The sequence below is a fragment of the Mus musculus genome, chromosome 9 (genome assembly GCF_000001635.26).
Source record: "Mus musculus strain C57BL/6J chromosome 9, GRCm38.p6 C57BL/6J".
Classification (NCBI taxonomy): Eukaryota; Metazoa; Chordata; class Mammalia; order Rodentia; family Muridae; genus Mus; species Mus musculus.
The window spans coordinates 20,298,757-20,313,554 of NC_000075.6; the positions used below are offsets into that span (position 1 = coordinate 20,298,757).

Here is a 14,798-nt window from a genome sequence, read left to right on the forward strand (position 1 = left end):
CTGCTCCAAGGGCTGAGCTGATTTTTGGAACTGGGATGAATTCTAGGAACTTTCAGAGTCTGCTTTCTTTCCACACTGGTTATCAGTCCTGTAGGCATCTCCCCCATACCATTAAGCAAAGGATCTTGTTTTAGCAGTGAGGATTGGTACAAAGTACTTTCAACTAGATTGCAAACCTTCTGGAAGACTCCAAGTGCTGTATTTCTCATATGTGTATGTAAGAATTTATGATCATAAAAAGGATGTGATATCATATTAAAAATAGCAAAGGTGATCTCAGGCATTGGATATTTTCATAGGATTGTATGTGGCTAATACAACATTCTATAAAGTAAGTTCATTATTGTTTAATTATTTCAGCTGTGTTTCTCACCAGTGCCTTATGCCAAGGCACTTTAGGGTTAAATGCACATCCATCAAAATGGAAGTCCACCAGAGTCAAAGTTAGTGTATCAGAAGCTGTGAGTTTGAGTAAGCCCTTATTATCAAGAATTCGTGGAATAAAAAATCAAATAATTAAAAAAAAAACTCCATGAGTGAAACTAGAAATTTTCTCTGTGATTATGAACTATGCTATTTTGAATCTCAGCAATGTGATCTTTAGTCTTACAGAAGTTTTATCAATAGCCAATTCTTACACTATCTTAGATTAATAGTGTATTTTCGCAGTGTTTTAATTTCCTTTAGTTATAATTGTGTTTTCTCATCATGGAAAGGATCTTTTTCTGTTTTTTCAATTATATTTCTGTTTGTATTATTTTGTGATCAAAGTATGGCTTATATATCGTTTTTGGTCTTGTACACCTTTACTAATGTAAGTGAGTGTAGAAAGAGATGGCTAACACATGTCAGTGGAAGATGAGTTTGTTTCTATGCCTTTAGACTAGTGTTGCTTATATCCTTGGTCAGATAAGCTTCCTTTTTTAGACTCACACTGGCTCAAGTGCTGAGAACAAGAACAAGTAACTGTTAAGTGTTCAGCTCTAAGTGGGACATCTATGCCACATTACCCATGATCTAGGGAAGCATCAAATAAAATCAGGTGAAAAGAGTAAAAAAAAAAAAAAAAAAAAAAAAAAAAACTGGAGAATAGGGAGAAATCTGTGAATGTTGTCTCCTGGATATGGCATGGCTATTACATGCATGCTTATATAGAAGCTGTGACCACCTATACATGACCTATACAAAAGTATGAAAGAAGAGAACTAGATGGTATCAGAAGGATGTCACCATAACTGAGATGGGGATTGATGGGGGTAATGGGAGAATATAATCATAATATATTGTATATATGTATGGAATTGTCAAAAATTAAGTCAAAAAGGAATAGTGAGATTGCAGAAGATCAGTAATTTTGCCAAAAATGTAGTCATTTGATCATTTCACAAGACAGTTGCTTTAATCCAAAATACAGTGTCGAGTGATAGTAAACTTCTGTCATTTTTATTAACACTATGTTCATTTTCAAAAGCTGTTCAAACAATATAGAACTTCAAAACCTAACACTAGTCTCAGAATTCCATCTCATGAGAATCTCTGATGATCCAGAACTGCAGCCCATTCTCTTCGGGTTATTTCTGTCTATGTACCTGGTTACAGTGCTTGGTAACCTGATCATCATCCTGGCTGTCAACTCTGACTCCAACCTCCACACTCCCATGTACTTCTTCCTCTGCAATCTGTCCTTGGCTGACATCTGTTTTATCTCTACCACAGTCCCAAAGATGATTGTGAACATCCAAACTCACAGCAAAGAGATAATCTATGTGGGATGCCTTACACAGATGTCATTTTTGATCCTTTTTGGATGTATGGATGGCTTGCTTCTGACTGTGATGGCCTATGATAGATTTGTGGCTGTCTGTCACCCACTGCATTACTCACTCATCATGAATCCTCGCCTCTGTGGCTCTTTAGTTTGCCTGTCTCTTTTGATTAGTCTTGTGGATTCTCAGGCACACAATCTCATTGCCTTACAAATCATCTACTTCAAGGATGTAAAAATTTCAAATTTCTTCTGTGACCCTGCACAACTCCTTAATCTTGCCTGTTTTAACACATTCATTAATAACATAGTCATGTATTTTGTTGGTGCTATATCTGGTTTACTTCCTATATCTGGAATTTTCTTCTCTTATTATAAAATTGTTTTCTCCATTCTGAAAATACCATCGAAAGGTGGGAGGTATAAAGCCTTCTCTACCTGTGGGTCTCATCTGTCAGTTGTTTGTTTATTTTATGGAACAGCCATTGGAGTATATCTTGGTTCAGCTGTATCACATTCTCCCAGAAGTACTGCAGTGGCCTCACTGATATACACTGTGGTCACTCCTATGCTAAATCCTTTCATCTATAGCTTGAGGAACAAGGACATTAAAAGAGCAGTGAAGAGACTTCACAGAAGAATGTTGTAATAGTAGGGCCTGTGGCACCCATTTAGAGTGTGGGTTTGTAATTACAGCAGGGGAAAAGCATCTAGATCCATGCATCCAGTTACAATAGTTTTTGGGTTTGATGACTCACAGAAAGGGACCTATCATAACTAACCTCCAAAAGACCCAACAAGCAGCTGAAAGAGTCAGATACAGATGTTTGCACCCAAACAATGGATGGAAGCAGCTGACCCCTGTTGTTGAATTAGGGAAGGCTGAAAGAAGCTGAGGAGGAGATGGCAAAATATTGATTTGCAAAATTTCAACTTAGGAAGAGCATAATTATATTCTTTGTTAAGAAGGGAATCCTGGAAACTTCATTCAATCCTCTCACACTAGTTCTGCTTTTCACAGAAGCTCTCTACATGATAGCAGAAAATATATGTCCCTATAAAGTATGTGCTAGTAATTTCAAAGCACTATGAAAGTGATGATAAATATATAAAGAGGGTGCTTATGACTGCAACGTCATGAAGGATTTATTGTTTTCATTTTAACTCTGGAGACTGAACCTAGGCAAGCACTCTGCCATGGAGCTAAATCCCAAACCCAAAAGCATTCTAGATAAAAGGCGCCTCATAATCTGACCAATGTGTCCTACATGTTGCTCATAATTTTGCATGTATAGTCTTCTCAATGTTGTAATACCACGGGTTTTGTTCTTTTACAGGAAACAAAGAGACACTGCAGTTTAATGTAACCTACTCTAGGTGTTTAAGTGGGAATAAATGAAGCCATGTTATAATACAGCCAGATGTGGCTGTGTAGTTTTAATCCCAACATTTGGAGACAGAAGCAGGCTAATCTATGTACACAACCAGTCACAGCTATATAGTAAGACTTTGTTTCAAAAAGCAACCAAATCAAACTAAAACCAAAAGCAAAATAACAACAGCAACAACAACAAAAACAGAGATGTCACAATACAGGATACCTCTCAGAGAGGATTCTGGCCCATTGCTTGTTTATTTATTTGTTGTGTGTATGTGAATGATACACATGCCACAGCAAGTATGCCAAAGGCAACTTGAAGGAGATGGTATTCTTCTTTAGTCATGTGGGTTCAAGGAATTAAACTAAGGTTGTCACACTTGGTGGCAATCTTTATCAGCTGAATCATCTTGTTTACTGCCCCCACCAGATTATCTTTTTGAAAAACCAGCAAGCTCCTTCACTTACCTGTCACTCTAAGAAGAATTCACTTGTTCACTGAGCTTTTATCAAGTGGGAGTCTGTTCCATCATTCAGACAGAAGTGGGTAGTACATACAGGGTAGATGGCTGTAGACCATAGGCTTAGTTCACAGACAGACACATGCATAATAACACATCAAATGTATCTTCTTGATCCCACTCTGGGGTATGCTTGCCGCTGTCCACATCTTTCCTGCTCTTTTAGTATTTCAACTAGTCTGAACAGGATGCCTGAAATAAGGATTTAGTTTTATTTCTTTTAAGGCACCAGGAAGAGTTTAAAGATGTTCTTCCTCTCTTTTAGTATTCGAGATCTTGGGGTTTCTTAAAAAGTTGGTAGTTAGGGTTTGGGTGTATGATTTAGTGAGGTAGTTAGCATGTATCGGTCCCTAGATTTGATCCATAGCACAGGAAAAACGTGTTTAATATTGTGTGTATGTGTGTGTATTATATATGAGTGTATATGTATTCACATGTGCTGGCATGTGTATGCTTTACATGTGTGTGCATGTTTATGGAGACCTCATGTTATATTTGTTCTGCACTGCTTTATTTTCTGATGCAGAGTCACTTACCCATCAGCTAATCTAGGTAGATATCTCTCTCTCTCTCTCTCAAGATCATTGAATGATGGGGTTATAGGTAGCCTCAACATCTGCTCAGCTTTTTCTGTAAATTTTGGGTGTCTGAACACCAGCCCTCATAATTGCCTCACAAACATTTTATTCACTGAACCATATATACAACCTGGAAAAATATTTTGGCAGCCAGAAATTATAAAAAAATTTAATTGGATGAAATGGTGACAATTTTGTATTCTGTCTATCCCCCTCATTTTATCTGTGATGTACAGCAGTTTGTTATGATGACTGGAAGTTGGTACTTGTTATCTACCCTGATTTCCATCTGATACAAGTACATTGAACAAGGGTTAAAAGATGAATGGTCTGTTTGTGAATGATTAATGTATAAAATAGAAAATAAATTTTGATATCAAATTGGGAGGAAAAAAATAATGTATCATTATTTGCAGATAATGTAATGTTACATATATATCCACAAATCCTAAAAAATCCACAGGGGATTCAAACAGCTGATTAACACTTTCAGAAGAGTATCTGGCTACAAAATTAACTCACAAAAATCAGTAACCCTCCTATAAGACAACAGACTGTGAAAGAAGTCAGATAAATAAAACATTTCATGAAAGCCTCAAACAATATAAAACATCTCCAGAGTATATCTATCCAAATAAACTAGACTTGTATGATTAAAACTTCAAGTCTTAGAAGAAAGAAATTGAAAAGGATATCAGAAGATGAGATCTCCCATGCTCATGGATAGGTAGGATTAACATAATTAAAAGGTCATTCTATGGAAAGCAATCTACTAAAGATTTATTTAGTCCCCTTCAATATTCCAACAATTTATTACAGATTTGAAAGAATATTTCCAAACTTTATATGAAAACAAGCAAAATAAACAGATTACCAAAACGATTCTGAACAATAAAAAACTGCTTAAGATTCCACTATTCATATTTCAAGTTGTACTACAGAGCTATCTATAGTTATAAAATCCTCATGGTATTGGCTTAAAGACAGACACATTGATCAATGGAATAAAATTGAAGTCTCACACATAAATCCATACACCTATGTACATTTGAATTTTTAAATGAATAATCCAGAAATATAGATTGGGGAAAAAAAGAAAGCAACTTCAACAAATGGTGCTGATCAATCTGGATGTTTGCATGTAGAAAAATAGATTCAAATAGATTCATAATTATTACCCTGCACATAACTCAAGTCAAATTGGATCAAAGACCTCAACGTAAAACAAGATACACCGAATATGATAGAAGAGAAAGTGGGGAGTAGCCTTGAATACACGTGCACAGAAGACAACTTTCTGAACAGAATACAGATACCAAAGACACTAAGAACAACAATTAATAAATGAACAACAATTAATAAATGAGACCTCAAGAAACCAAAAAGCTTCTATAAGACAAAGATCACCATTGATAAGGAAAAAACAGCAGTTTATAGAATGGGAAATGATGCTTACCAACTCCGCACTTGATAGAGGGCTAATATCAACAATATACAAAGAACTCAAGAAACTACATTAAAAATCAAGTAATCCAATTAAAAATGGCATACAGATCTAAACTGAGAATTTTCTATAGAGGAAACTAAAATGGCTGAGGAACATTTAAAAATATTCAACATCTTTTGCCATTAAGGAAATTCAAATCCAAATGACTTTGAGATTCCATTTTATACCTGTCAGAATGGCTACAATCAACAACATAAGTGACAGCTCATGCTGTTGGGGATATGCTGCAAGAGAAACACTCCTCCATTGCTAGCTGGAATGAAAATTTGTACAGCCACTATGGAAATCAATACAGCTCTTCTCAAAACTTTAGGAATCAATTTATCTCAATCCCACATATACCACTCTTGGGTATATAGTCAAATGATGCTATAACAATATCAACTGCCTTTATCTTGGTGGTAATGGCTTATTGTAATTAACTAATGCTAAATGAAAAATTAACTTCATTCATTAGGAAAAGCATCAGATACAAAAACAAAGTTCTTGGAGACAAATTTCACTAAAAAAGATAGAATGCAAGAATTCTGTATTACACATTTAAAAAAGAAAGATTGTAAGAGAAGGATGGAATGGAGGAGACTATCCAAACAACGCCATTTAAATGCAGCAGCATCAACACATATATGAACCCATAGAGACTGTGGCAGCGTGCCCATGGCTGGCAGGAGTCTACATGGTTTGCACCAGAAGGGGTTTCAATTCTGAGAGAAGCAGACACATGCTTCCATTCCTAATCCAGAAGCTATGTCCAACTGACAGTATCTCACAAGTGAAAACTCAGTTCTCTCCAGCAGAGTCTCACTGGGGATTCAAACCACTCTTATGGCCAGGACCTATGCCCAGGAATAGATGTCCAACACACAGACAAACTCAGTGACATCTTTGGAGGCTCTTTGTCCCATAAGGCTTTGACAGTACTTTTTCTCACATTTTTTTTAATATATGTTATTGTTTTGGGCTTTATGTTTCTTAAGGAGAATTCCTGTGCATACAGATATGTGTGTCTCTGTGTCTTTATATATATCTCATGTTATTTCTTTGGCTTTTTTCTTCTGTTTGTTTGTTTTGCTCTATTCCAATTTGTTTATTTTATTATTATTCTTTACATGTATATTTGTTTTATAATAAAAGAAAGTTTGTGGGTTCTGATAGTAGGAAGGTGAGGAGACTCTCAAAGGTATTCAAGAGGGGAAACCATAATCTGAATATATTATATGAAAAACATCTATTAAAACTTAAACTTCTTGGGTTGGAGAGGTGGTTTAGCAGTTAAGAGCACTGACTGTTCTTCCATAGACCCTAAATTCAAGTCCCAGCAACCACATGGTGGCTCACAGCCAACTGTAATGAAGTCCAATATACCCTCTTGTGGTGTGTCTGAAGAGATTGACAGTGTACCCATATGAAACACATGTCAGTGACAAAGACAGACACTACTTGAGAGTAAAAGGCTGAGAAACAAATTTCCTAGCAAATGGTCCCAAGAAAGAAGCTGGAGTAGCCATTTTAATATTGAATAAAATCAACTTTTAACCAAAAGTTACCCAAAAAGATAAGGAAGAAAACTTCATATTCATCAAAGTGAAAGTCTACCAAGAAATATTTTCAATTCTGAACATCTATGTTCCAAATGCAAGGGCACTCACATTCATAAAAGAAACTTTACGAAAGCTAAAAGCAAACATTGCACCTCACACAATAATAGTAGGAGACCTCAACACCCAACTCTCAGCAATGAACAGATCATGGAAAGAGAAACTAAACAAACACACAGTGAAACTAACAAAAGCTATGGACCAAATAAATGGCTATAAAAGATATCTATAGGACATTTTATCCTAAAACAAAAGAATATACCTTCTTCTCAGAGCATCATGGTACTGTCTCCAAAACTGACCATGTAATGGGTCACAAAACAGGCCTCAACAGATAAAAAAAAAAAAATTGAAAAACTTCCATGCATCCTATCACATCACCACAGACTAACACTGGACTTCAGTAACAACAAAAACAACAGAAAGCCCACATATAGATGGAAGATGAACAATGTTCTACTCAATGATAACTTGGTCAAGGAAGAAATAAAGAAAGAAATTAAAGACTTTTTAGAGTTGAATGAAAATGAAGCCACAACATATTCAAACTTATGGGACACAATGAATGCAGTGCTAAGCTATGCAGAGCATAGCTCTGAGTGATTAAAAAAAAAAAAACTGGAGAGATCCTACACACTAGCACCTTAATAGCACACCTGAAAGCTCTAAAACAAAAGTAAGCAAATACACCCAAGAGGAGTAGACAGCAGAAAACAATCACACCCAGGGCTGAAATCAACTAAGTAGAAACAAAAAGAACTATACAAAGAATCAACAAAACCAGGAGCTAATCCTTTGAGAAAATCAACAAGATAGATAAACCCTTAGCCACACTAACAAGAGTGCACAGAGATAATATCCAAATTAACAAAATCAAAAATGAAAAGGGAGATATAACAACAGAAACTGAGAAATTTCAAAAAAAAAAAACCATCAGATCCTACCGTATACTTAACTAAACTGTTAAATTTGGGTGAAATGGAAAGTTTTCTAGACAGATAACAGATACCAAATCTAAATCAGGATGAGATAAACCATCTAAACAGTCCCATCACCCCTAAAGAAATGGAAGCAGTCATTAAAAGTTTCCCAAACAAAAAAAGGCCCAGGACCAGGTGGGTTTAGTTCAGAATTCTATCAGACCTTCGAAGAAGACCTAATACCAACACTCTTACAACTATTCCACAAAATAGAAACAGAAGGTACTCTACCCAATTCTTTCTATGAAGCCACAATTATGCTGATACCTAAACCACACAAAGACCCAACAGAGAAAGAGAACTTCAGACCAACTTCCCATATGAATATCAGTGCAAAAATACTCAATAAAATTATTGAAAACCAAATCCAGAAACACATCAAAATGATCATTCATGAGAATCAAGGCGGCTTCATTCCAGGGATGCAGGGATGGTTCAATATATGAAGATCCATCAACGTAAGCTACTAAATAAACAAACTCAAAGAAAAAAAAACCACATGATCATTTCACTAAATGCTTGTACTGGCTAGTTTTATGTCAACTTGACACAGGCTGGAGTTATCACAGAGAAGGGAGCTTCAGTTGGGGAAATCCCTCCATGAGATCCAGCTGTAAGGCATTTTCTCAATTAGTGATCAAGGTGGGAGGTCCCCTTGTGGATGGTGCCATCTCTGGGCTGGAAGTCTGGTTCTATAAGAGAACAGGCTGAGCAATCCAGGGGAAGCAAGCCAGTAAAGAACATCCCTCCATGGTCTCTGCATCAGTTCCTGCTTTCTGAGTTCCAGTCTTGACTTCCTTTGGTGATGAACAACAGTATGGAAGTGTAAGCTGGATAAACCCTTTCCTCCCCAACTTGCTTCTTGATCATGATGTTTTGTCCAGGAATAGAAACCCTCACTAAGAAAATGCTGAAAAAGCACTTGACAAAATTCAATATCTCTTCATGTTAAAAGTCATAGAAAGATCAGGAATTCAAGGCCCATACCTAAACATAGTAAAAACAATATACAGCAAACCAGTAGCCAACATCAAACTAAATGAAGAGAAACTTGAAGCAATCCCACTAAAATCAGGGACTAGAAAAGCCTGTCCACTCTCTCCCTATCTACTAAATATAGTACTTGAAATTCTAGCTAGAGCAATTAGACCACAAGAGGAGGTCAAAGGGATATAAACTGGAAAGGAAATAGTCAAAATATCACTGTTTTCAGATGATATGATAGTATACTTAAGTGACACAAAAACTCCTATATCTGATAAACATCTTCAGGAAAGTGGCCAGAAATAAAATTAGCTCAAACAAATCAGTAGCCTTACTATGCTCAAAGGATAAATAGGCTGAGAAAGAAATTAGGGAAAAGATACCTGTCACAATAGTCACAAACAATATAAAATATCTTGGTGTGACTCTTACCAAACAAGTGAAAGATCTATACCACAAGATCTTCAAGTCCCTGAAGAAAGAAATCAAGAAAGTCCTCTGAAGATGAAAAGATCTCCCACACTCATGGATTGACAGGATCAATATAGTAAAATGGCCATCTTCCCGAAAGCAATCTACAAATTCAATGCAATCTCCACAAAATTCCAATAAAATCCCCATAGAGTTTAAAATAGCAATTGTCAAATTCATGGGTTTGGATAGGGAAATCTACTTTCAACAATAAAAGAATATCTTGAGGAATTACCATCCCTGACCTCAAGCAGTATTACAGAGCAATAGTGATAAAAAAAAAAAAACTGCATAGTATTGGTACAGTGACAGGCAGGTTGATCAATGGAATAGAATTGAAGACCAAGAAATAAACCCATACATCTACAGTCACTTGATCATTGACAAAGAAGCTAAAACCATCCCAGTGGGAAAAAAAGACAGCATTTTCAACAAATGGTGCTTGCTCAACTGGTGGTCAACATGTAGAAGAATGCAAATTGATCCATTCTTATCTTGCTGTACAAAGTTCAAGTCCAAGTGGATCAAGGACCTCCACATAAAACCAGATACACTGAAACTAATAGAAGAGAAAGTGGGGAGGAGCCTTGAACACATGGCCACAGGGGAAAAGTTCCTGAACAGAACACCAATGGTTTATGCACTAAGATCAACAATTGACAAATGGAACCTTATAAAATTGCAAAGCTTCTGTAAGGCAAAGAATGCTGTCAATAGGACAAAATGGCAATGAATAGTCTGGGAAAGGATCTTTACCAGTCCTATATTCAATAGAGGGCTAATATCCTTTATACACAAAGAATTCAAGAAGTTAGACTCCAGAGAACCAAATAACTCTATTTAAAAATTGGGAACAGAACTAAACAGAGAATTCTCAACTGAGGAAACTCAAATGGGTGAGAAGCACCTAAAGAAATGTTCAACATCCTTAGTCATCATGGAAATACAAATCAAAATGACCCTGAGATTCTACCTCACACCACTCAGAATGGCTAAAATAAAAATTCAGATGACATCATGAGGGGCACCAGGCATGAGGAAATAAAGAGGTGGGTGAGATGACTCACATCCCACCAGAGATGACAAATTCTCAGTCTTGATCATCCCAGATGCCACTAGATGTTGAGGAAGAGCTGAGTACAAAGTGGGGGGCCTCGGGGGCAGCTTGTTCAGCCCCAGGGAGAGAAGGGACAGGGGGAAGGCTCTGGGTTGTTTCTGGGTCGGTGAAAGTCTGGCTAGCTCAGGCTGCTAGCTTGGCAGGAGGCTTGGTTTGGCTGGTAGCCATAGCTAGAGCACAGGAAGGCCTCCTGGAGGGAAATTAGACACATGGCTCATTAGAAGGAAACAGGTTTCCTAGCTCCATTCTCCAGCCTAGCAGATTCTAATGAGAAGAGACGTTCTATGGTTTCAATGTGTTCATTGTAGAAAGGCAGAGAGAGGAAAAGAGTAGAGAAATAGAGGGAAGCCATGACCAAGTGGAGAGAAGGAAGAAGATGGGGGAAAGAAGGAGGGCAAAAGGTGAGAGTAAGAGCAGGGGCTTAGGAGAGAGGGGAGAGAGAAGAGAGAGAGGAGGGGTCAAGCAGCCCCTTTTATAGTGGTCTGGGCTACCTTTTTGCTGCCAGATATCTGTGAATAGGAGCATACCTGGATACTGCCAGGAAACTGTGGGGGTGGAGTCCAGACAGCCTACATGACTGATGGCCACAGAATTATGGAGCTGGGTCCTTAGGTCAGGAGCCTATGTCTGGGAGCATGGCAAATGGGTCTTCCATTCCTTACAGATTAATCTGCAGTGTCTCCTGTGTTTGAAACTAGCTCAACCAGAAAACAGGCTACCTTTCACGGTCCCACAACAGCAGATGCTGGTAAGGATGTGGAGAAAGAGGAACACTCCTCCATTGCTGGTGGGATTACAAGATAGTACAACCACTCTGGAAATCAGTTTGGCAGTCCCTCAGAAAATTAAACATAGGATTACCTGAGGACCCAGTTATACCACTCCTGGGCATATACCCAGAAGATGCTCCAACATGTAATAAGGGCACATGCTCCACTATGTTCATAGCAGCCATATTTATAATAACCAGAAGATGGAAACAACCCAGATGTCCTTCAACAGAGGAATGGATACAGAAAATGTGGTCCATTTACACAATTGAGTACTACTCAGCTATTAAAAACAATGAATTCATGAAATATACAGGCAAATGGATGGATCTAGAAAATATCATACTGAATGAGGTAACTCAGTCACAAAAGAGCACACACAACATGGTATGTATTCACTTATAAGTGGATATTAGGCAAAGAGCATGGAATACCAATGATACAACTCATGGACCATATGAAGCTCAAGAGGAAGGAAGACAAAAGTGTAGATGCTTCAGTCCTACTTAGAAGAGTGAAAAATAATCAAGGAAAGTAGAGGGTGGGAGGGACTTGGGAAGAAGAGAAGAGGTGGAAGAGAAAAGAGGGGAAGATTCAGGTATGGGAGGAGAACGATGAGAGGTACAGAGGGTCAGGAAATTGAACAGAGGTGTGTAGTAATGGGGGATGGGGAACTGGAGGTAGCAACCAGAAAGTCCCAGATTCCAGGAAAGCAAGAACCTCCCAGGACCCCAAGCGGATGACATTAGCTCAAATACCCCACAAAGGGGAGGAAGAACCTAACAAGACCATATCCAGGGGTTAGGTATTCTCCCCCCCACCCACCCAGTTGAGAGATGGGGCCATCCACACATCTCCAAAATTTTAACCCAGAATTGCTCCTCTCTAATGGAAATACAGGGACAAAGAGTGGAGCAGAGTCTAATGGAAAGGCCATCCAGAGACTGCCCCACCTGGGGATCCATCCCACATGTAGATTCCAACCTAGACACTATTACTGATGCCAAGAAGTGCTTGCTGACAGGAGCCTGATAGAGCTGTCTCCTGAAAGGCTTTGCCAGATACCAGTACAGATGTGGATGCTTGCAGCCAAACATCAGACTGAGCACAGGGACCCCAATGGAGGAGTTAGGGGAAGGACTGAAGGAGCCAAATGGGCCTTATCTGGCATCAATGGGAGGGGAGGCCCTTGACCTGTGAAGCCTTGATTCTCCAGTGTAGAGGAATGCTAAGGCAGTGAGGCAGAAGTGGGTGGGTGGATGGTATAGCACCCTCACAGAAGCAGAGTAAGGGGGGATGGGATAGAGAAGTTACAGAGGAGAAACTGGGAACGGGGATAACATTTGAAATGTAAATAAATAAAATATCCAATTTTTTTTAAATCACACATATACACACACATACACACACACACACACACACACACACACACACACACACACACCCCTAGAAAAGATAAATTCTTGGGAAATGTTTAGAAATCACCCAAAATTTGTAGCATGTCCATCGGTAAAAGTGATTTCCAGTATGAAGCCAACCAACCTATAAAACTTGTAAGAAGTAACTTTTTTTCAAACTTGAACAACAACAAAATACAAGACATACAAAGAAACAGGGATACATGATTCAACCAAAGGAATAAATAATTTATAAGAAAGCAACTCTTCAATTTTCCTTTTTAAAACCATGGTCTATGGTTTATTCAAAATCAAATTTAAACAGGTGAGGGTGGTTAATAAATAGAAGTTCCACAAAGTCAAAAGTTAGAAAACTGATTCATAAACAAAATGAGAATGGTATAACCACATATATGTTATTAGAATGCAACACTTCTAATGTTGAGAAACACAATAACTCACTTGAAATTGTCAGTAGGGTGTTCATAGTTGATTCTATCAAGCAGAAAGTAAAAACAATGACCTTAAGTACAGATTATTTGAAAGTATTGAATTAATAAAGCAAATGAGAGAGAATGAAGAAAAACAGACAGAAATGCACTAATGGTCTTATGTGGTATCATAAATCTGACATGTTTACATTAGGGAAATTCCAGAAGGGGCATAGAGGCAGACAGTTTTTTAAACTAAAATATATAACTTCCCAAATTTGAAGAACAAATTAGTCATATTATTTTTAAAACTTGATAAAGTACATCAATAGTAAATCTAAGCTCACAATTAGTGTCAATGTCAAAGAAAATCCTGAAACCAGCAATAAACTTTTCATTCTATGCAAGGAAGCTACTATAAATACATAAGCAGTTTTCACTAACAATCTTAGGTGACTTTAAAATTTTGTGTTCAGCCAAATACCACTTCAGCAAATCAAAAGCTCTGAATAGAAAACACAGGCATCAGTACTTTTAAATGTCTCGATTATATTTTTTATGGGTTACGAATGTTTCTTCCATGTACATAATTATGACAGATGAATGCAGTGTCCAGAGAGGCCAGAAGACATCACAGTGTCCAATAGACCTGAAGTTACAAACAGTAAGTCACTATATGGGTGCTATAAATCAGATCCTTTGCAAAAGCTCCACAGGCATCAGTAATTTTTATAAAGACTTGAGCAACTTTATAAATACAGGCTTGACTACCAATAATCTACATCCTCATAGAAAGCCTGCATAAAATCAAATTCATAATATATAATGTTTTTATTTTGTTCTTGGAGAATTTCATAACTGCATACAGTCACATTCACTCTGAATGACACATTAAACTCCTCCCAGATTACCTCCCACTCCCTCTATATTTCTTGTATTCTTTTATAACTGTGACCAATAGCACTGCCTATATGTGCCTGGAAATGGAGTTGTCTATCACATGATCAACCTTCCAGGGATCACACACCAAACAAAGGAAAGCAAACACTTGTAGAGCATGTCTGAAGATACACATAAGGAAAGGTAAAGAAGTGTCATTTTGTATCTATGAGAGAAATTTATATTTCACATATACTTCATCCAGAATTCTGTTCCCTTTTACTAACCACATATTCCCTAGTGTTCAGTGCCCACTAAGTGTGGCAAGAGGCTTGTTATAGAATTTCCCTGTGATATGGAAGGAAAGAAGGAAGAGGAAAGGAAGTCCAGGACAATGAGCAGTTTCCCAAGTATCATGGCCA

General features: G+C 37.6%; 1 protein-coding gene across 1 annotated transcript; it reads left to right on the forward strand.

Moving 5' to 3' along the window:
• Positions 1–1,454: 1,454 nt before the first annotated feature.
• Olfr873 (olfactory receptor 873) lies at positions 1,455–2,414 on the forward strand. Its single transcript, NM_146561.1, has one exon. It carries the CDS (start codon positions 1,455–1,457, stop codon positions 2,412–2,414), a length of 960 nt encoding a protein of 319 aa, NP_666772.1.
• Positions 2,415–14,798: the final 12,384 nt, after the last annotated feature.